Consider the following 21,640-nt stretch of genomic DNA (forward strand, 5'->3'; position numbering starts at 1 on the left):
TAATCGGCGCTTTCCTCATGGGAATCAGTGGTGTCCTGATTTAGTCAGAGGGGCCGGTTTAATCTACCAGAGATGGTTTGTTCTTGGCCATGACTATCGTTGCTCTGGTTTTCTCTGGTACCAAGTTTTATTTTATAGGAATCTTAAGGAACCAAGAACCTTGTAAGGGCACATAGGGGGATCTCTGCTAACCTTAATCTTTTGGGGGAGACCAGAATATTACATTAGGTCATACTACACAGAAGCTACTTCTCGATAACATGATCAACCAGAGGTAGGAAATGGGCCTTTTCAAATCAAATATATTGCTTTGCTTCATATTTTGACCGTTTCATTGAAGAAAAAATTGCCACAGAGCACTGGTTTCTGACGCATTCTCGTTTGTTTTGCTTACTTTGAGTGGCCTCAGGGAAGGAACAAAAAGTAAAACATGACAATGTATCATAACTGTATTTAAAAACAATCCATGTACTACCTGCGTCTACTTCAGAACAAAGTCATGTTTACCTGTGTTTATTTTTTAATTGCTTTCTGTGGAAACTTCATGACCCCAATTTTGTTTTTCCTTATATAGGGAATGCTTCTACGGAGAAGAATGGTGTTTCTTTCAGTGTTCAGAATGGAGATGTGTGCCTTCATGATTTCACTGGAAAGCAGCACATGTTTACCGAGAAAGAAGATTCGTGCAATGGTAAAAGCCGGATCGCTCTCAGAAGGACTTCAAAGCGGGGGAGCTTACACTTCATTGAGCAAATGTGATTCCTTTTTCTAAAATCAAAGCATGATGCTTGAAAGTGAAAATGTCCAATTTTACCTTTTACACAATGTGAGATGTATGAAAATCAACTAATTTTATACTCAGCAACCTCTGGAGGAACATATGCTAATTGAGGGCAATGGTTATTGGAAGAGGAAACCCAAGACATTATACGTGGTTTTTAGACATTTGCCATTTGGTTTTTTATCCTTCATTTTAAAAGAAGATTGGGTTTAAACAACACAGTAAGAATAAAGACTCTTTTAAAATCAAAGTAGTTCATTTCTAGCCGCATTTTAAAGAGGCTAAGTCATCTATGATGAGGTCCTATAAAGCAGCTGTTGGCTTCAGCCTGTTGGTGAGTTTAGTTGTGCATGCCTTTGTTGTAAATAAGCTAAATTCTAGGGACCCACATGTCAAATATCTTCTACATTTTTTTGTATTTATTTTCTACTGTGTAAATTAATTTCTTTGTAGAACCGTGGTTGTGTTATTGTGTCTAATGTGATAATTCAGAAAATCCTTGCTGGCTCAGTGAATTCTAAAGCTCCTTTTGGAGATTATATGGGATGTGAAATACAGAAGCTTCACTGAAATCAAGAAATAATGGTGCCAGCCAGACTGGAAAAAATGTACGCAGACAGTGCCACAATTAGCTCATAGAGTGCCTTTGAGCGAGCCGGCAAAAGGTGCCCCCACTGGGCAGACACAGCCCGAGAACTCATGGTTTGGCAAACAGAGTGGAGGCCCTATGTTAGCCCCACTCATCCTCTTGGGTGTACCCTCGTGCGGGGCCCGATGTGTACAACCATATGCGGCATCCAGTCCCAATATCCATCTCTTGACCTCATCCCTAATCACCAGATTATGGAATCTGCACCAAGATGTTTCGCTTAGTACGTTGGCCACGGAGAGGGATGGAACTGTAATCTAGACCATCTGTCAGGAAAATTGTGAATGTGGAGGAGATACAAACACTGCCACTTCTCAAATCCCCAGAGCCTTTCCGAAAAGGGGAGTAGAGTAGGATTCCTTTTTAAAGGAGATGCATATGAGGGAAAAGAATCATATTGCTGTTCTTTAAAAGGTGACTGCATAGTACTTTCGTTGTTATGACTGGTACACTCTGGCCCAGCCAGAGCTATAATTATTTTTAAAAGGTGTCAAGTCTTGAAGAATGTATAGTGACAAGGGGGAGCAGCTGTTGGGAACGTGAACTATCCCACAATGCTATTGTTTCCATATATATCAAACCCTGATTGCTCCTAGTTATAGAGGGCTTATCTTGCTTCCCACCTAAGCTGCCTGAGCGATGCCTCAAGTGTGTCCTGATTAGGAACCTCGCAAAACCCTGTAGTTAGGTCCTTCACTACGGTTCCCTTGCATATATTTCAAGTGAATGTTGTATCCCCGACTAACCACAGTAACAACGTAACACACCTCTGTGAGTGCTGATTTGCCTTCGCAATATTTCTTCTCCGATCTATTTAATTGTCTTGTATTTATGTTAAAATTGACAAAAATGTTAAGATCGCCGAAATAAATTTGTAGTTCAGTCCTTTGAGTTTGAAAGCTTTCACTGAGAGAAGGCACCTGCGATCTCTTTCCCTGGCGGTGTGACATGTGAGTGGCCCGATTAAGAGGAAAGTGACGGTAACATCTTTTGGCAAACAGCAGACACACAGTGACTGTGAGGTTAGAGCAAGGTTCCTCCCCACGAGATCAGTTTCTGAGGTCTCTTCTTCATTTTCCCCTTATACTCTTTCAAGATTCCCTCTTGAACACATGTTGGCATTGGCCTGCACAGCCCCAGATTTGGATCCCCCCTCCATCTCTCTGCACCCTCAGCATTGAACAGTAGGATTTCAAGAAGGTGAGGACAGGATTAGGGATTTCTGGGGAGCTGATTAGTCCAGGAGAGCCACAAATGAGGGAAGCTGGCCTTGGTTCTAGTAGAGGGCTTTGAGCAATCTCTCCCGTGATGCTCCACTGCCTCCAAGAGGTTGAGGATTGAATTGAGGAGGAGGGTGGTGAGATACCTGAGATCCGCGTGTGAGATCTCCGAGACCAGATCTCCTGGAGACGATGTAATCAAAGTGTACACCAAAGGGTGCACCGTGTCCCGTGTTCTTAGAGCCTGTCCGTTGCCCCCTCATTTTCCTTACTGTGTTTTGTGTCTGGGCTGTGGTTCTTAAGCCAAATTCTCTTGTCTATTTTTTTTTTTTACTTCCCACAGATAAGGGGCAGGACAGAGAGAATGTTCCCGAGAAGCATCCTTCTTTGAGTTTAAAATTGGTCTCACAATCTGAGACTCCACTGAAGGAGACAGAGGAAGTGCTAGGATGAGGAGGCAAGGAGCATCACAGCAATTTTTTTTTTGAAGAAGAATTTTCTCAGGACATTCGAGAAGTTTTTCCCCAAAACACACTGCAATCATTAATCCCACAGAGTAACTCTTAACTTCAGGGAGCAGCATCAGGACTAGTTTCAGCAAAAATGGTGAAATGGCTTCATTCGTATCTAATGAGGTCACCCAGGGAGCAGGTTAGTTTGAAGGCCATTTTGACAAAGGGCTACTTCACTAAACGAACAATTTACTGAATGGACTAGTGTGTTCTCATTTTTCTCCATAACAGCATTTTAGGGACTATTCAGTTTCTCTCTGCCTCAGCTCCAACTGATGCAGTTGGAGTCTGAAGGACAGGAAAAAGGAAAGACTGGGTGGACATAAAAACATAATTTGAATGGGCAGAATTCTCGTCAGATTCTTTTTTCTTTTCTCTAGGTACAGCATCAAAATGTTGGGGCAGTCAAAAATTGAACCCATTCTTCCAGAATATATTCTTTTATACATATCTGTATATTCTTCATTGAGAAGAAATCTTACACTCCCTGATGTTTCTACTCTTTACCTCTTAGTCTCAAACTAGCTACAGGAATCTGGAACAGAGACAAATTGTACATTCTTTAAAATATTGCAATGAAAATGATCTCCAGTCAACAAAGATTTAATTGTTATAGAAATAACAAAATTTGGCAAATTGCCTCTTTTCAGAAAATTCATTCAGAATGGACCCTCTCTTTTGTGTCAAAGATGGGGTGCTTTTCCTTAGGGTCAAAAATTTGAGCCTTCCAGAAGAAACACTGGATGGTTTCTATCTTGGTTGCTGACATGGGGCTCTCTGGGAACTTCGTTGACCTGAGCCCCTATGGCAGGACCTTGAGGCAGACCCTCTGGATGAGATCAGAGAAGTCCTGTGTGGACCCTAGAGTCCAGTTTTGGCCTTTCATATCTACAAAGATCATGAATCAGCTTCAGAAACAACAACATACCCCATCATGTTCCATATCTGATTCTTGACAAATATTTGAGAAATGACTTGGGGACAGGTTTCTGTCTATTGGATCATTAGCCAGAGAAAGGCTTCTTGGATATAGAAACCAAGATATGGAAGTTTTGTATCTTAGGGACATAGGGATACTAAGATACAAGTCTGATTTTTATATTGCACAGCTTAGGTCCAAAGTATGCATGGAAATTTAGAAGCTAAAAAGTAGTAGCTTTCCTTCTTGGTTTTATCCTTGAATTTCAAGCTTATGGAAAAATATAGCTGATACGATAATATTCATTAAAGCATAGACCAAAGCTTAAGAATGTAGGCTAGCTATACACCAAAAGGGGTATATGTGTGCATAGAAGAATTTACTAAGAATGAGATAAACTGAGAATGTTTCTATACTGGATGGAAATGACAGGTAATGAGCAAAGGTTATCACTTATTTCCCTCTATGGCTGCAAAATAGACTCTTGAAGAAGCATTCAGTGTGAACAATAACAGTAAAGATGCAATGATCCCATCCCAGCTTTTTGATGCAGAATATGAGTTCTAGTAAGAGTACATATCCCGATTCCAGAAGAGATTGAATGGTGATAACTTAATGTCTAATTTTATTTACCCCTTGACCATTGCAAATTCTGCATGGAGGCACATCACATGGATTGCTGCATAATTTAAGAGCCAATAGTAAGAAAAAATGTGACATGATGTGGGGTTTGGTGCTTTAGTTGAGTGACATAGATTTGTGGTATGGAATTTCTAAAGTGAATTCAGTTAAGGGGACCCAGTTAGCGGGACTGATTTTCTTTCATTCATTCGACACTCAGCTACAACTACATGCTCAGCACTGTTCCAGACATGGCAGGAGATTTCAAAGACTTTTTTTAAAAAAATTATTTATTTGGGAGAGAGTACACAGGCAGAGTGGCAGGCAGAGGCAGAGGCAGAGGGAGAAGCAACCTTCCCACCAAGCAGAGAGCCCAACACAGGGCTGATTCCAGGGCCCTGGGACCATGACCTGAGCAGAAGGCAGACGCTAAACCAACTGAGCCACCCAGGTGCCCCAAAACTTTTTTTTTTTTTTTAATTTTTATGAGAGAGGGCGGCAGTGGAGGGGGAGGAAGAGACCGTCCTAAGCCGACTGTGAGCTGAGCTCGGAACCCTACGGAGGGGGGGGGGAAGGGCTGGATCTCACCACCCTGAGATCACCACTGGAGCGGAAAACCAAGAGTCAGCCCTTAACCTACTGAGCTACCCAGGCGCCCCTCAAAGGCTGTTTGAATGAGTATCTTACAATCCATTTAGAAAAGCATGCCTCATCTGAAAACGAAAACACGAGGCAATACATTGTCAAATGATAGATGAAAACAGCTGTGATTTATGAAGTACTTTTCTGTGAGCTAGGCATGGTGGTAAGTGCTTTACATTCCTCCCCTTGATGTTAGCCACCCTAGGAAGTAGGTGCTATTATCCCCATTTTACAGATGAGAACCTTGAATTTCAAACTGCTGCAATGGCATGCTAAAGTTCACAGCACTTGTCAATGGCAGAACCGGAATTTGAATTTGCATTGACTCCAAAACCTAAGTTCTTACAAAGAAATTACATGGCAATTCAGAGAATGGGGAGGGCTTTTAGGAGGGAGGAACTGAGTTGGCTCTTAAAGGATAGGCTTCAGGGGCGGCTGGATGGCTCAATTCGTTAAGCTGCTGCCTTCAGTTCAGGTCATGATCACGGGGTTACTGCATCCCCCTGGCTCAATCTCTCTCTCAGATAAACAAATAAAATCTTAAAAGAAAAAAAGAGGCTTCAGATAGGCGAGGAGGAGGAGTGGCCTACTAGGTCAATCATACAGTAAATGCATGGAGACTAGCAGAGGCCTTTTGAAAATTACATTAGCCGAGCTGTCCAGTGGAACAGATTTTGTTGAAAAATGAACACTGGGTCGAAGACTGTGAACTGTAGGTAATCAGCCGCTTTGAAAATGCCAATTTCAAGTTGTAGGCCTGTAGGAGGTGGACTGTAGGCCTGACTTACAGAGGGGTGATCAGGGCAGGGGCTACAGGAGCCGAAGGGCGGATGGGGGGGTGCGGCTGGGGGACCATGCCCCGACCGCCCCCTTTCCTTCTCTGAGGGGCGCCACTACTCGGCTTCTGCTCGGCGGTGGAGACGCAGCCAGGTACAGAATTCTGATCCTGGCCAGCGGCCAGCCCAGGCGGCCGCGGTGGGCGGGCCTACTTCTCCCGCCTCCGGTGAGGCTGGCTGCCCAACCCCGGGGCCTCATGGCAACTCGGGGAGGAGCCCTGGAACCCGTTCTTTATCTCCCTGGCTCCGGGGTTCCGCTCCGATGCGGGGGCGGGGCTGGAGGGCGGGGTCACGGACGCGGTCGTGAGCTCATCTCAGGACCTGGCAGGGCCACAAGCGACCGTACTAGGGACGTTCTGGCGTCTGGCGAAGCGGTCCCCTTAACCTTGTTCCTCAGGCCCGGCTCCGCGGGTTCCGCTCTGCAGCGGGGGCGGAGCCGGAGGCGGGTCCAGAGGTGGGGCCTGGGGCGGGCCCAGGGCGTCCAGGTGGTCACCGCGGAAGGGCCTGTTTCCCAGCCTCCCCTGGGGTCGGCGGCCGGCGGCGAGGTAAGGGGCTCAGGGAGGCAATTTGGTTCCCACCCGGAGCCAGGTGGTCCGCTACTCCCGTGGGCCACCCCCTTTTCTTTCCCCCTCGAGCCACGACTCGGAGGGTTCGTTCCTCGGCAGGGCCGGGGGCGGGTCCGGGGGCGGGGCGGCCAGTTGGCTGCGGCAGGAGCGTAGGCTGGGGTTGGCGGGCCGCCCCGGGGCCTCCTCCAGACCGCTCGAAGACAAAAAGGCCCGACGGGGTCGTCGCGGTCTCACGTCCTGAACCGAGTTCCCGGCTTCTTGCGCGGGGCTGCCCGGGACCAGCGGCTGTCGAGAGTGCGGCGAGCCTGGTCAAGGAGGGGCCGCCTTAGCGCCAGCCCCCATCACCGCCCCCGCGCCCTGCAGAGGAGGGAAACTCTGGTTGCCTTGCTTTCCAATCACACTTTGGTTCTTTCATTTTAAAAAGTCTCGACCTCCCAGCGCCGGGCACTGTCCCGAGAACTCGCTGGGGCTGTGAGTGTTTGGGAACCAGGCCCGCTCGGCAGCCGCAGTTCGGGCGTCCCGCCTCTGCACAGCCCGTCGGGCGCTGCGGCCCCGGCAGCACGCGGAGATGAGGAGCAGGAGCAATTCCGGGGTCCGCTTGGATGGCTACGCACGGCTGGTCCAGCAAACCATCCTGTGCTACCAGGTAAGGAAGGACCACCCGAGCTGCCGTCTTGTGCACTTATTCTCCTCCTCAGTCCCCTCCCGGTCCTGGGACTTGGCATTTAGGAGGTTTTCTCTTTAAATTCAGTGCTTGCTGCCCAGTGATTACCCCCAGCCCCATTCCACCCCGTCCTCTTTCAGGGGACCGAAGGGCTGTGCGGCCACTCTTCGCAGAATTCTTTAACCTCTGTTTGGGATCGAAGACAGAACCTCCCCCCCCCCCCCCCGCCCTGGGTACCGAAATGCGTCTTTTTGCATCGACTGTTCTTTTTTGGGGTGAGAGAGGATGTGTGTAGAGGTTGGACAGAGCACACTGAATGGGGACGGTGAACTCAGGACTGCCAGGGCAGTAGACAGGAATGAAGAACGTCCTGAGGTTTGTATCCTGCTCCTCCAGAGTGTGGGGCAACTGCTGCTGCCCCTCCCATGAGTTACCTTGTTAGAGACGCACCTGCGAGGGCCTTAGGGGTTACTCTGGTTGATATTTTACAGATGAGAAAACTACAGGCCAAAAAGGTTACCACATGTAGCAGGGTCAGAGCCAAATGCAGGTCTTCTCCCAAGTTCAGGGAGAACCTGTGAGGCTGCCCGTGTGGTCTGAGGTATGAATATGCCTGCTGTTCTGTATTACTGGGCTAAAGTTGTATGTGGGCCCATCATGTAAGACCACTGGACTATTTTTATTCCTAGCGAAGACAGCAGCTATGTCCCTTTCCCTCAATCAGCAGCAACTATTAATAGGACTTCCATGTCCGAGAAGGAAGTAGCATTCCATGGTTAGAGGCTCAGCCTAAAGTCAGGAACCATAGTCATTCCCAAGCCGCTGACCATTTTCCCTTCTTAGCCAATTTCTCAGTCTTATTTCTTCATTCATGAAATATTTGTGTCCCTATTATGTGGAAGACACTCTGTCAAGAGCTGGGCTTACAAAGAAGAATAAATGCTTGTAGTGCAATGAGATTTATGCTTTAGGGTATAGTTCTGGAGTCCTTTGAGATCCTTGGGGCCAGATGTGGTTTGCAAGTCAGAAATGTTTGGATTTTAGAAAGGTGTAATATGCATATGTATTCTATAATAACTGCAATGGGCAGCGTCCCTTAATCAAACACATTTTTCTCACATCTGAACGTGAATATTCACACTGAGTAGGAAAAGCAAAGACTTAAAATAGTTTCATGTCAGTTCAGGTCACCTTTTGTCACTAAGCTTGCTGCAAACTTAACGAAAACACTTTAGATTTTCAGAACTTACTGGCTTTTAAAATTGCACATGAAGAACTGTGGTCCTTATTTGGGGAGCTTAACCCAGTTTGGGGAGCAGGGGTGGAATCCTGGAAGAGTTGACATTAAGTTGAGAATTAAAGAAGAAGTAGGCAGGCAAATGGTGGTTGCTTTTTGCCTTCCTGTTGGGAGTATATTATAATTACATCTACAAATTGTTTTAAAATTCAAGTCGAAATGTTTCTCCCTTCCTTACTGTGAGGGAAGGGCTGTAAGGAGAACTGATGAAGCTTGGTTCTTGTGTCACACCTGTGTTTGTGCCCAGCTCTGCCTTGAATGACATGTTAGCCTTTACTCAACCTCTCTTAAGTCCATGGCCTCATCTGTAAAATGGGAACAATAACACCTACCTCCACTGAGGTATTGAGAAGAAAAAATTAGTGCCTAGTACATTGCCTGGCACCCAGTAGGCAATCAGTAAACAGTGCTGTTGGTGGTGTTGTGACTTTGACATAGACCACACATACCTAGGCCACGCGTCGTCACCTCACCACCGTGGGCCATGTTACTCCCTTTCCTGAAGGCCTTGGTACAACCACCAATTGCTTTCTGGTCTATAAACATAATTATGTCTCCCCATTGATGCAGTGAGGTCCTTAAGCACAGAGGCCTCATTAGTTTGTTCCTTTTGTGTTAAGCAGTGTTCCTGGCACGTGAAAGGTACCGTTAGGTCCTTGTTGATAAAATACTTCCAGCAGGCTCTGAGCCATCCTAATGACCCAGCCATTGATCCAGGCTTGTCTTCTCTCAGGAGTAAAAGGACTGTCTTATTAAAGCAAATTTGCAGTGTTGGACTTTCCTCTCCAACATTTTAATGATTAAAAAAAAAGGTGTCCCAGCCTTTAGTTGGTATTTATTTTGGGGGTAGTTGGTGAGAAGCTCTCATATTTGCCCTCTTTACTCTTGTGGCTAACCAGAATCCTCCAAGGACAGTCCTGCTGGGAAATCCCATGAGTCTGCATTTGTGGACTCGCACTCCTTACCCCCTTCCCCCACCCATTCTGCCCCAACAGCTAGTCTTCACAGTTGTAGATCCTTAATCAATTTAGGGTCTCATCATCTTTCTGAGTGATCTTAGGTCACCTAACCACTCTAAAAATGAATGGGCAATTTTATGCATATTCTACCATAAAAAAGTGAATGAGCTGGACTAGTGATTTCTAAAATTTATGCTGTGTCTCCCCATCTCCTGTAGATGTATGCAGATGTTTATGAGGTATTTTTCAGTGTCAGCTGGTACAAGCTCTGAACTGTTTCTGATTTGCTTTTTATTTTTATTTTTTTAAAGATTATTTGTTTATTTGAGAGCAAGAGCAGGAGGGAGGGAGAGGGAGCATGAGCACGAGGGGCATGAGCGGGGAGAGGGGCAGAGGGAAAGGGAGAAACAGACTCCCTGCGGAGCAGGAGGGGCTCGATCCCAGGACCCTGAGATCTTGACCGGAGCCAAAGTCAGACGCTTAACTGAATGAGCCACCCAGGTGCCCCTGATTTGCTTTTTAAATTGATTTCACTTGTTAGAAATCGTTCAGTCTTAAATATGTCAAACTCATAATTATTCTTCAGTTAGAGACAATAGCGTGTCAGTTCCTTTTCTTATATCTGTGCAAGAGAACTTTTTCCATTAGTCACTTGCCAAATATATTTGCTACTAAATATTACTTAAATTTTTAAGGCAAAGACGAAAAGAGCTATGTTTACAAAAGGGTCCTTTTGCAGATATGATTTTGCGTGTACAGAGAATATAATTATACACTCCATGGATTACCTTCAAATAATTATTGACTGAAAAAAAAATTCCTAGATTTACTTTGGTCCAGATAATACTAACTTTGTACATTTTTTGAATGTCAGTTCTGTTTGAAAGCTCATAAAAGTGTGAAGTACAAAGTAGCGATAAGAGAATATGGATCAGAAATGGTGATCAAGGCAGTAATTGTAACTAAAGATTATTTGGTATAAAAAACAGATAATAAAGACACCAGAACAGTAAGTAAGTAAATATTGCTTGTTTAGTGGCAATGGAATTTAAAATGAAAAGGATGGGATAATTAAAACATGGAGTAGGGAACAAATAGTAATAATAAAGACTGATTTAGGGCAAGTTTAAAAAAGATATAATTAAATACTGTGAAATAACATGGAAGGAGAATGGGAGGTGGGTTAAAGCATTCTTAGGCCTTTAGCACGTTGAGGGGAGAGGTATTATATATTTAAATCAAGAATTTATATGTAATGCTTGAACACGAAGGGCATATATAGCTTTAAAAAAATTTTAAGCATAACTTTTTTTTTTTTTACAGTATTATGTTAGTTTCAGGTGTACAATACAGTGATACAACGCTTCTACACATCACCTGGTGCTCACCGTGACAAGTGCACTCCCTAATCCCTATCACCTATTTCATCCTCCCCCTACCCAGGAATATATAACTTTTAAAACAGTGGAGGAATAAAGAAAATTTTATCACTGCTAGAGAAGGAAGGAAAAAAGTGCTTAGGGAGAGAGGGAAAAAAAAAAAAGTAAGCAAAGGGTACAACAAGGAGATGCAAATAAGTCCATTTATGTTAGTAATCACAATAAATGTAAATGCTTAAATTAGCCAGGTAATAGAAATTATTAAAAACATTTTTAAAAGCTATGTGGTTTTTATAAATTTTAATTGTTAGAGAGCTTGTGCACGAGTGGGGGCAGAAGGAGAGGGAGAAGCCCACTCTCCACTGAGCAGGGAGCCGGACATGGGGCTCCATCCCAGGACCCTGAGATCATGACCTGAGCCAAAGGCTGACACTTAACCAACTGAGCCACCCAGACACCCTAAGATATATGTGGTTGATAAGAGACACAACCTGGGCCAGCTGAGTGGCTCAGTTGGTTAAGCAGTGGAGTCTTGGTTTCAGCTCAGATCATAATCTCTGGGTCGTGAAATTGAGCCCTGCATCAGGCTCAATCTCTCTCTCTCTCTCTCTCTCTTTTTTTTTCTTTTAAGCGAGAGATACAACCTTAAACAGAATACTCAAAGGTTGGAAGTAGTTTATTTTTTTTTAAAGATTTATTTATTTATTTAGAGAGCGAGCGAGCAAGCAGGGGTCGGGGCTGAGGGAGAGAATCCCACGCAGACTCCCCACTGAGTGTGGAGCCTGTGGTGGGGCTCGATCTCACCACCCTGAGATCATGACCTGGGCGGAAATCAGGAGTTGGACAGTTAACTGGCTGAGCCACCCAGGCGCCCCCAAAGGTTGAAAGTAGTTTAGTTAGACAAGATATATAGGCAGATTCTGAGCAAGAAGAAATTGGTGTGAGCATACTAATGTCAAGCAGTAGATCTTGAAGTTTATTTATTTAAAAAATTTTTTTAGATCTTGAAATTAAAAAAAAATTCATTATTACGGATAAAAAAATGTTATTACTAAATGATAAAAGGATAATTCACCAAACAAATAAAGCAATTTTAAATCAGCAGAGTACAACAGTTTCCAAATGTATGAAGCAAAATTTGACCTAACTGTAGAAGTTAACAAATCCATAATCATACTAAGAACTTTTGTACTCCCCTAAGATACTAATAGATTAAGCAGAGAAATAATTAGGACATAGAAAATTTGAGCACCGTAAGAAACAAACTCAATCAAGTGTACATACATAGAACTGTGCACCCCACCAATAGAAAATACGTATTTGTTTCAACCTTGCAAAGTCTTTCAAAAATTGATGACAAATTAGGGTATAAAGAAAGTCTCAAAAATACTGAAGAATCAACTTTATGAACACTGGAGTTTTTGCCAAAATGCAAGAAAGTTAGCAATAACAAACAGCTGCTAAATCTCCTCCAAGTATGTTTGGAATCTTACTAAGCCCACTTCTAAATACATCTAAATAGATCATGGATATATATGTCATGGATGTGTGTGTATCTCTAAGAAGAAATTACAGTGGAAATTATGAAATATCTAGAACCGAATGACAACACAAGCATTCCAAATACAAATGAGCTGCAGCTAAAGTGGGATTTGAAATTTATATTCTGAAATAAATATTAGAAAAGAAGAAAGATTTGAAAATTAATGAACTCATTGAGAAAAGGGTAAGAGTGTAGCCAAGAAAACAGAAGAAAGGAAATAATACAGGAGCAAAAATTAGCATAAGATAGCACAATAAGGATTGACAAAACCAAAAGCTGTTATTTATTTATTTTTAAAGATTTTATTTACTTATTTGAGAGAGCAAGCGTGAGTATGAGCAGGGGGAGGGGTAGAGGGAGAAGCAGACTCCCTGCTGAGCAGGGAGCCCAATGTGGGTCCCAATCCCAGGTTTCTGCGATCATGACCCAAGCTGAAGGCAGCTGACCAACCGACTGAGCCACCCAGGTGCCCCAAAAGCTGTTTTTTAGAAAAGACTAACAAATAGGTAAACTTCTGGAAGGGCTGATGGGAGCCGGGGAGGAGGGACAAATAAACAATATTAGGAGAAAATGGAAAAATACCATCAGTACTTTTTGGCAGTACATTTGGAAATGTTAACTGGACAGTTTTCTAGATTAATGTTAGCAGTGTTAAGAAAAAATTAAATCCTAATTCGACCTGTAACTATTGAAGAAATAGACTGAGTCACAAAAAAATCTTAGTCCAAGGTGGGTTTACAGACAAGGAACAAGGAACATTCAGAGGTTTATTTACTCATTCATCTTCGAAGGTGAAGGAATTTGGCTTTTATTCTCAGTGGGAAGGGAAGCCATGGAAGGGTTTTGAGCAAATGAGTGACATCTGAATAATGTTGGAAAAGAATCACTCCATCAGCTGCATAGAATTTTGTCTGTAAGGGGTCACGAAGCAACGCGGGGTGACCAATTAGGAAGCTTCTGCAGCGAGAGCTTGGTGGCTCAGACAAGGGTGGTTGCAGTGGACACTGCTGGGAGTGGTGGAATTCGGGGGAAGTTTTGTAGGGACAACAGGATTTACTGGTGGATTGGGTATAAGGTGTGTGGAAAAAAGAGAAGTCAAGAATGACTCCAGGATTTTGGCTTGAGCACCTGGTAGGATGGAATTGCCATTTGCTGAGATGGGGAAGATTGTGGAGGAACAAATTTGGGGAGAAAGATAAGGAGTTTTTATTAAGTTTGAGGTGCCCATGAGGCATCCAAGTAGAAACGGTAAGTAGGCAATTGAATATATGAGTCTTGAAGTAAGGGAGAGGTCTGAGCTGGAGAGAAAAATCTGGGAGTTATATTGGTATATATGTGGTATTTAAAAGGTCATGAGGCTGGATGAGATCACAGGAGTGAGTGTAGACAGAGAAAAGATAATGTTCAAAGAGGAGCTTTAAAAAAATGGAGAGATCCAGAAGATCAGGAGCAGCTGCCAAGGAAGACTGAGGAGAGGCGGCGTGAGAGTCATTGGAGCGAAGTCCTTGAGTGAGAGGGATGGAGTGTAGCGTGCACGCATGTGGTACGTGACTTTAAAGAGGAGCACAGATAGTTTATCCATCCAAACGAGAAGGAAAGCTGGGTACATGGGCGCCATGTTCTCTTTTGATTATTTCTACTTTTTCAGTGAAACGTAAGGCACAGTCATCAGCTGAGAGTACAGATAGGAGTTACTGGAGTTTTAAAGAGAGAGGAGTGGTATACAATAGTCCTTCTTTCTAAAAGAAACCAAAGATTTCTTTTTTTTTTTTTTTTTAAGATTTTATTTATTTATTCGACAGGATAGAGACAGTCAGCGAGAGAGGGAACACAGCAGGGGGAGTGGGAGAGGAAGAAGCAGGCTCATAGAGGAGGAGCCTGATGTGGGGCTCGATCCCGTAACGCCGGGATCACGCCCTGAGCCGAAGGCAGACGCTTAACCGCTGTGCCACCCAGGCGCCCCGAAACCAAAGATTTCTAATATGATTCTTGGACAGCACTGGGGGCCAGTAATTTCCAGTGAGGTCCATCAGCATGACTGTTTTTCTCCAGCCCCAGGTAGCTGCACAGGTGCACCCCCAGAGTAGGCAAAGAGTCAGATTTTTTTAAAAAGATTTATTTATTTATTTGACAGAGAGGCAGCACGAGAGGGAACACAAGCAGGGGGAGTGGGAGCAGAAGAGGGAGAAGCAGGCTTCCTGCTGAGCAGGGAACTGGATGCTGGGCTCCATCCCAGAACACCGGGATCATGACCCAAGCCAAAGGCAGACGCTCAACGACTGAGCCACCCAGGCGTGCTGGCAAAGAGTCAGATTTAACCAGAGCTGGGGCTTTGCCCAGTGAATACAGTGGAGTGGGGGGGGGGGTGTTTTAAAAGATTAACAGATAACCCTTATCTTAAACTGTTTCAGATAAAAGATAAAGAGGGATAACTCTTAACTGCTTTTATATGGCCAAGATAACCATAGGCAAACAAGATATAATGAGAAATAATATTTGTGGAGGAAATTTACTTACGAATATTGATGTGAAATATGAAGTAAAATGCTAATAAAATGAATCCAGCAATGTCTAAAAAAATGCATCATAATCAAATGGAGTTTACCCAGGAATACAAGGAAATTTGCTATAAGAAAATCTAATGCAATTTATCACGTTAATAAAGGAGAAAATAGTGTGATCATCTCCATAGGTGTAGAAAAGCATTTGATAAAATTCAGCATCTAGAATGATTTTTTAAAAACACCTCTTAGCAAACTAGGCATTCTAGGGAGTTGCATTACCTTGATAAAGGATAATGTTTAAAAAAAAAATCTACAAACGGGGTGCCTGGGTGCTGCAGTTAGTTAAGCGTCCGACTCTTGGTTTTGGCTTGGGTCATGATCTCAGAGTTGTGAGATTGAGCCGCTTGTGGGGTTCCATGCTCAGCATGGGGTCCGCTTGGGACTCTCCCTCCCTCGCTGACTCTCTCTCTCTCTCTCTCAAATAAATCAATAAATCTTTTTTAAAAAATCTACAAACATAACTAATGTATTGTCAAAAGATCAGAAACAGTATCTTTAAAGTCAGGGACCTCAAGGGTCGCCGCTATCACTCCTTCTATTCTGCATTGTAATTGTGACCCGCATAAAAGACCTGAAAAAAAAAATGAGCAGGATAGAGAATATTTGGAGAAATAAATACCATAGAAAACCCCAAACTCCTGTAACTAGGTTCTTACTTTTTAGAGTAAGTTTTGGGGTGATAAATAAATGGCAAATACAGAAGCTTAATCCTAAGAGTCTTTGGAGAAACCCCATTTACAGTTGATTGGATTTAAGTTTCAATTTTACTGGAGAGTTTGTTTCTGTTTGATTAGATAGCAGGTGATGTCATTGTTTAGCTTCTGGGTTTGTAAATATTCTCTTTTCATTGCTTCTCTTCATAGCAAAGAGAAGTGCCAGGGTAACCAAGGAACAGTTTCAGTCCAAGTGTCCTACTTCATTGTTTCCCTTTAGGTGACTCCCTTTCTCATTTATGGTAATTTTATATGTTATATTTCTGTGATTGTATTCTACAATATAAACAAGCAGTCCACAGATGAGGAAGTTCATAAGCATGTAAAATGATGGCTTAACCTCACTAGTAACCCGAGAAAGTAAAGCAGATCAAAACAATGAATTCAGACTGACAACTGGGCAGCAGTTTCAAAGCATAATTCTAAGTGTTGACGAGGTTGTAGAAAAGAGGCAGATCTCACAAACTATTCATGGGAAGAGGTATTAGTTAAGAAGGCTAACTGCTGTAACTAAGTCCAAAATTTCCTTGAATAAACACACAAGTTTATTTCTCACGCCTACAACAGCAGTGTGTGGGTCCAGGTCAATAAAGGTGTCATCTAGGGATCTGGGCTACCAGTGGCTCTGCCATCTTCGGTGTGCAGCTTCTGAGATCACCCTGGATGTCGACATCCAGCTGATGGAGCAGGAAAGAGTACAGAAGATTGTTTATGGGAGAGTTTTATGGCCCAGGCATGGAAATTGGGTACTTCACTTTCATTTACATCCTTTGGCTAGAACTCAAACACATGGTCACATCTGACTGCAAGGGAGGATGGGAAATGTAGTGTAGCTGAAGGTCTAAGAAGAAAATGAAATTCAATTAGTGATTAGCTAGTAGTCTATGCCATAGAATGTAAGTTACAGACTATTAACTGGTACAGTCACCTTGGAAAACAATTGGGAGATAGTGGTGAAGCTGAAGCTCTGCGTACCGTTTGACCCAGGAGGTTTCTATGTAGTTATATATACTAATGATGTGCTCTTACCCATTACCCAAGGAGACAAGTACAAGGACATTTGTTTGTAAAAGAGAAAAATTAGAAACAATGGAAATGTTCATCACTTTGGGAATGGACAAATAGAGATCTGATCACACAATGAATACTATATAGCAGTTAAAATGAGCGACCTAGACTTACATGTATCAAATTGGATAGCACTCAGAAATTTAACGTTGAGAGAAAAAAGCAAGTTATGGAAGAATAAGTACAGTATGCTACTAAATGTGTAGAATTTTATTTATTTATTTTAAAGATTTTATTTATTTATTTGACACAGAGAGAAAGCACACGAGCAAGGGGAGAGGCAGAGGAAGAGGGAGAAGCAGGCTCCCCACTGAGCAGGGAGCCCTACGCAGAGCTTGATCCCAGGACCCTGAGATCATGACCCGAGCCAAAGGCAGACGCTTAACCAACTGAGCCACCCAGGCGTCCTGAAGTGCATAGAACTTTAAAAACACCCCAAATAATATTCTTCCTTGCTTGGAGACACCTACTTGTAAGGATTTAAACGCATGGACAGGAAAAATACATTCCAGCTTTGAAGTAGTGTAGCAGTTCTCAGGAGTGTGGTCCCCAGACCCCTTAGGATCCCTGAGCCCTTTTGTGGCTGAGAGATGGTTGTCTGCTCTGTGTGTTGATTGGAGAAGGCAAGCGCTGAAATGATAACATTTTTTCCTTCCTGATACACTTCAGTGCCCTGCCTTTTGCCACCTTCTACTTCAACTCTTTTAGGTGCCAGGAGGAGGGCTTTTGCTCTGCCCGTCTCAGGACAGCTTTTAGATATTTTAGTGCCAGATAGAAACATTTGAGTAATTGAATGAAAAAAGTCCTTGAATCTTCTACTTACAAATAGAGGACTGTAATAAGCCATACAAGGGAGAGATTTAGAATTGTTTCAAGTTTTGCAGGGATCCAACAGATCGTCTGGTTAGGTCACCTCATTTCCTTTTACAGTTAAAGAATTCAGCCAAGAGAGTTGAGGGGACCTTTTACAAGGTCATCCTTCTGGTGAGCTGACAGCGCTGTGATAAGCATTGTGTCTTGTTGGAAACAGGCCAGAGCAGTGGAGAGAAATACTTTAGATACACCAGATTGCTGTGAACACCAAATAAACTTGTATTTTTGTCTGTTAAAATAGTGAAACTTTAATAAGCCCTTTCTTTAAATACTGTGAGGCAGATGTGATGTTGATTTCACTCTATTAGTAAAAGTCACAGAGTGAAATCAATATCACATCTGCCTTACAGTGGATAGGGAGAACATAATTTATATTTGTAAGATACACGTAGAGTAGTGGTTCTTAATCAAATGAGTTACAGACCCATTTGAGAATTTGATGAAAGCTGAGTGTTTTATTGTCTCCCGAGAAAAATGCTCACACCGAAATTCCAGGAGTCTCACCTCCCTCCCCACCCCCACCCCCACCAAAGCCCATCGGTGGACTCTTAGTAGATCTCCTAGTGACAGTCCGGATTCGGAGTGACATGTGTGGTCCTTCCGTGCTCTGACCCTGAACCTAATAGAGTAAAAGACAGTCTTAGAGTTGAAAATAAATAGTGATGCCCACAGCTCTCCTGTTTGGGGGAGACATTACTAGTGCGGCTGTCAGTAATCCCTCAGACTTGAGGTGCTGGCCAGAGGATCCTAGCAACCCCACTGAATTTGTGTTCTGTCGGTTTTCACAACCCCAGGCTAAGGACAAACATCTCAGTAATCCCCCACCTTGCAACAGGGATTGGCGAGAGAGGCAAAGAGATAAAATAAGTCTTAAGAGAGTGGTGAAGTCATTTGTATGTTTGATGGTAGCTAAGGGGCCCACATAGTTTCTGTAAGTTTCAAAAGTGAAAGGTGAGCGCTGGGTCCTGGGGTGAAGCTGGAACACAGCTGGACTGGAGTGGATACCTGCAGTACTTTCCTCCTGACCCACTTTATTTCGCTGTAAGCCATCCTTCAGTCATATGAGATGGTGCAAACACCTAGGCCCAGGGCACCTTGTAATTTGTGCATTATTTATAAATCCAGAGGGGGAAAATCGGATAAGCAGGAGTTTAGCAAAAGACATCATTCGAAAGTGAAAGTTGTACACCTGTGATCTGCTTAGGTAAAAGACGTAAGGCTGCTGCATGTTGGAGCTGAAGTCTTCAACAGCATTCTCTGAATGCCCAAGGGTTACATATCAAATAATACAAAGCCTATCTTTTAAACTAATGGAAAAAGAAAGTGTTACTCACATAGCCCCTAGTTGAGATTACAGATGTAATTGTTTAATTTTTTTAACATTAAAAAAATTTTTATTTTAAGTAGGTTCCACACCTGATGTGGGGCTTGAACTCACGACTGGGAGATTGAGTCATGCTGTACTGACTGAGCCAGCCAGGCACCCCAGGTGTAATCATTTTAAAACAAAGGCTAGGGGTGCCTGGGTGGCTCAGTCGGTTAGGTGTCTGCCTTTGGCTTAGGTCATGATCCTGGAGTTCTGGGATCTTTTTTTTTTTCTTTTTTTTAAGATTTTATTTATTTATTTGACAGAGCGAGAGAGCACAAGCAGGGGGAGCATGAGAGGGAGAAGCAGGCTCCCCACTGCGCTGGGAGCCCAACTTGGGGCTTGATCCCAGGACCCTGGGATCATGACCCAAGCTGAAGGCAGATGCTCAACCGAGTGAGCCACCCAGGCACCCTAAATAAAATCTTAAAAAAAAAACAACTCAAGTTCAAGGCATTGCCCTTCCCCATCCCCTTTAATACTTTAAGTGGTAGCTGCTAGAATAAAATTTCAGCACAACAAATGAATTTAACCAGTTTTTGGAGTTTTTATAATAGAATTTTCCACTTTGTTTTTTGCTTTACCAACATGGGGGTGGAGGGAGGTGATGGTGAGTAATCCTCTATTTTCAACATTTGTCCTAGTCTATCTTGTAGGTATGTCATTTGGTCGATTGAGTTGTACGTTCCTCCCTGGGAGCTGAGCAAGGCAGTGAGTGTACTTAGGTGTTCTTAATCTAAAGGAGAAAGGACGGAGGGTAAGGGTCAGCTGGAGGCCTCTGACCTCTGTATCCTGGAGTATAGGAGAAAGGAAGCCAGGGGAAGCTTCACAGAGGAGCAAGCGTGTGGAGAGGCATTTGCCACGAGGGCACTACAGGCACACAGGCTCGAAAGTGCGAGAGCAGAGCCTGTGCAGGAAACTCGAGTTGAGGTTTTGGGGCAGGGGCTGAGGAGGGTGTGTGTGTCAGGTGATGCGGCTGGATGTGCACCTGCTGAACCTTGTAAGGTGATCTAAGGACTCAGATTTTGTTATATAGGATTTGAGAATTCTGAGCAGGGCAGTGAAGTCTTGAGGCTTCCTTTGTGGAGGATGGATTGGAAGGAACCCGTATTTTTTTTTTTTTTAAAGATTTTATTTATTTGACAGAGAGAGAGAGACAGAGCATAAACAGCGGGGAGGAGGCTGAAGGAGAGGGAGAAGTAGACTCCCTACTGAGCAGAGAGCCCCATGCAGGGCTCGATCCCAGGATTCTGAATCTCACAACCAAAACACTGAGCAAAAGCCAGACACAAAAGAATATAGTTGTGATGTCATTTATATTAAGAAATATATATTTTGGGTGCCTGGGTGGCTTGGTCGGTTAAGTGTCTACCTTTGGCTCAGGTCATGATCCCAGGTCCTGCAATGGTTTCCCTGCTCAGTGGGGAGTCTGCTTCTCCCTCTCCCCTGCTTCAACCCCCTGCTTATACGCTTGTGCTTTCTCTCTCCCCCACTCCTTCTCCCCCCTCAAATAAATAAATAAATCTTAAAAAAAAAAAACCACACACACACACCTTGCAATCAGTGTTGTACAATTGAAATTTCTTGTACCTAAGTGTTGGGACCAGATATGGCAGGGCCACAGGATAGCTGCTGGGGTTAGGGAGAAGGGGGTGATTTGGAAAAAAGAGAAAAGTTCTGTTTAAAGATGTGTTGTGGCCCTGGGGGTGGGAGTGTATGTGTGAAGGGAACTGAGTCAACTGAAATGTGTGGAAGTGTTGGCTAGTAAAATTAGTTCGGCAAACATTTATTAAACATATGAGCCTAATAAATAAATTCTTGTTTAATTCTGTCTAGTTTGGTTCGACCTACTGTCCAAGTCTGTAAGCATTCTGCTGTTCCAGTATTGGCTCAGCATCCACTTTGCAGCTCTTACCTCCCATTCCTGTTCCCCACACATACCCTCTAAGGAGCAGTGGATATCACCATTTCAATATCTCTGCTCTCTACTGTTAAAATCTGCTCCATCTCCTGCTTGCTCTGAGAGTCATCTTTGTACTGCCACCAGCCAAGAAGATTGTGTAGGTGTTCTTTCTTGAGTTTGTATGAAGGCTTTAGCTTATATCTTTTTCATTTTTCGGGTAGATAATTAAAATGTTGAGTATGTTTTTTAAACTACACACACACCACCCTAGGGAGTCAAGTATACTATTTTTCTGGTCACCCTCCACCACTGTACCCCTTTCCCCACTGAAATTCACTGCCCTGACTTCTGCCGCCTTAACTTCACCTCTATCCTGTGAGGTTAGTATTCTTAGTTTTACCCATTTCATCTGTGAGTCTAGCAATAAGCTATTTCCTATGCTTGAAGGAGCTCCCCTATTTTACCCACTTTCCTACTTTTAAAGCAAATATAAGGCTTTACTTTCTGTTTGAATCATTACCAAATTTCCTGCTGTGCATAGCTGAGTTGCTTCTTCAGTTTCCTA

At 43.4% G+C, this 21,640-nt stretch overlaps 2 protein-coding genes across 12 annotated transcripts in view; both read left to right on the forward strand.

Moving 5' to 3' along the window:
* ADGRG2 (adhesion G protein-coupled receptor G2) overlaps positions 1 to 2,315 on the forward strand; it is a 126,501-nt gene extending 124,186 nt beyond the window's left edge. For all 4 annotated transcript variants that reach the window (XM_087859388.1, XM_087859387.1, XM_045804052.2 and 1 more), the window contains one exon: positions 575 to 2,315. In XM_087859388.1, the coding sequence (XP_087715514.1) occupies positions 575 to 759 (185 nt within the window). In that variant the 3' untranslated portion in view covers positions 760 to 2,315. The remainder of the gene's footprint in view (positions 1 to 574) is intronic.
* Positions 2,316 to 6,508: 4,193 nt separating this feature from the next.
* The window catches only part of PHKA2 (phosphorylase kinase regulatory subunit alpha 2), a 74,597-nt gene continuing 59,465 nt past the window's right edge, over positions 6,509 to 21,640 (forward strand). For 4 of the 8 annotated variants that reach the window (XM_087859970.1, XM_087859972.1, XM_087859973.1 and 1 more), the window contains exon 1: positions 6,925 to 7,392. In XM_087859970.1, coding sequence (XP_087716096.1) covers positions 7,315 to 7,392 — 78 coding nt within the window. In that variant the 5' untranslated portion in view covers positions 6,925 to 7,314. Of the gene's footprint in view, positions 6,726 to 6,922; positions 7,393 to 21,640 lie in introns of those variants that run through there. The other 4 variants (XR_015723420.1, XM_087859975.1, XM_087859969.1 and 1 more) reach the window with 3 other exon arrangements.

Source organism: Ursus americanus, chromosome X (genome assembly GCF_024610735.1).
Source record: "Ursus americanus isolate L20-20 chromosome X, mUrsAme1.1.p, whole genome shotgun sequence".
Lineage (NCBI taxonomy): Eukaryota > Metazoa > Chordata > Mammalia > Carnivora > Ursidae > Ursus > Ursus americanus.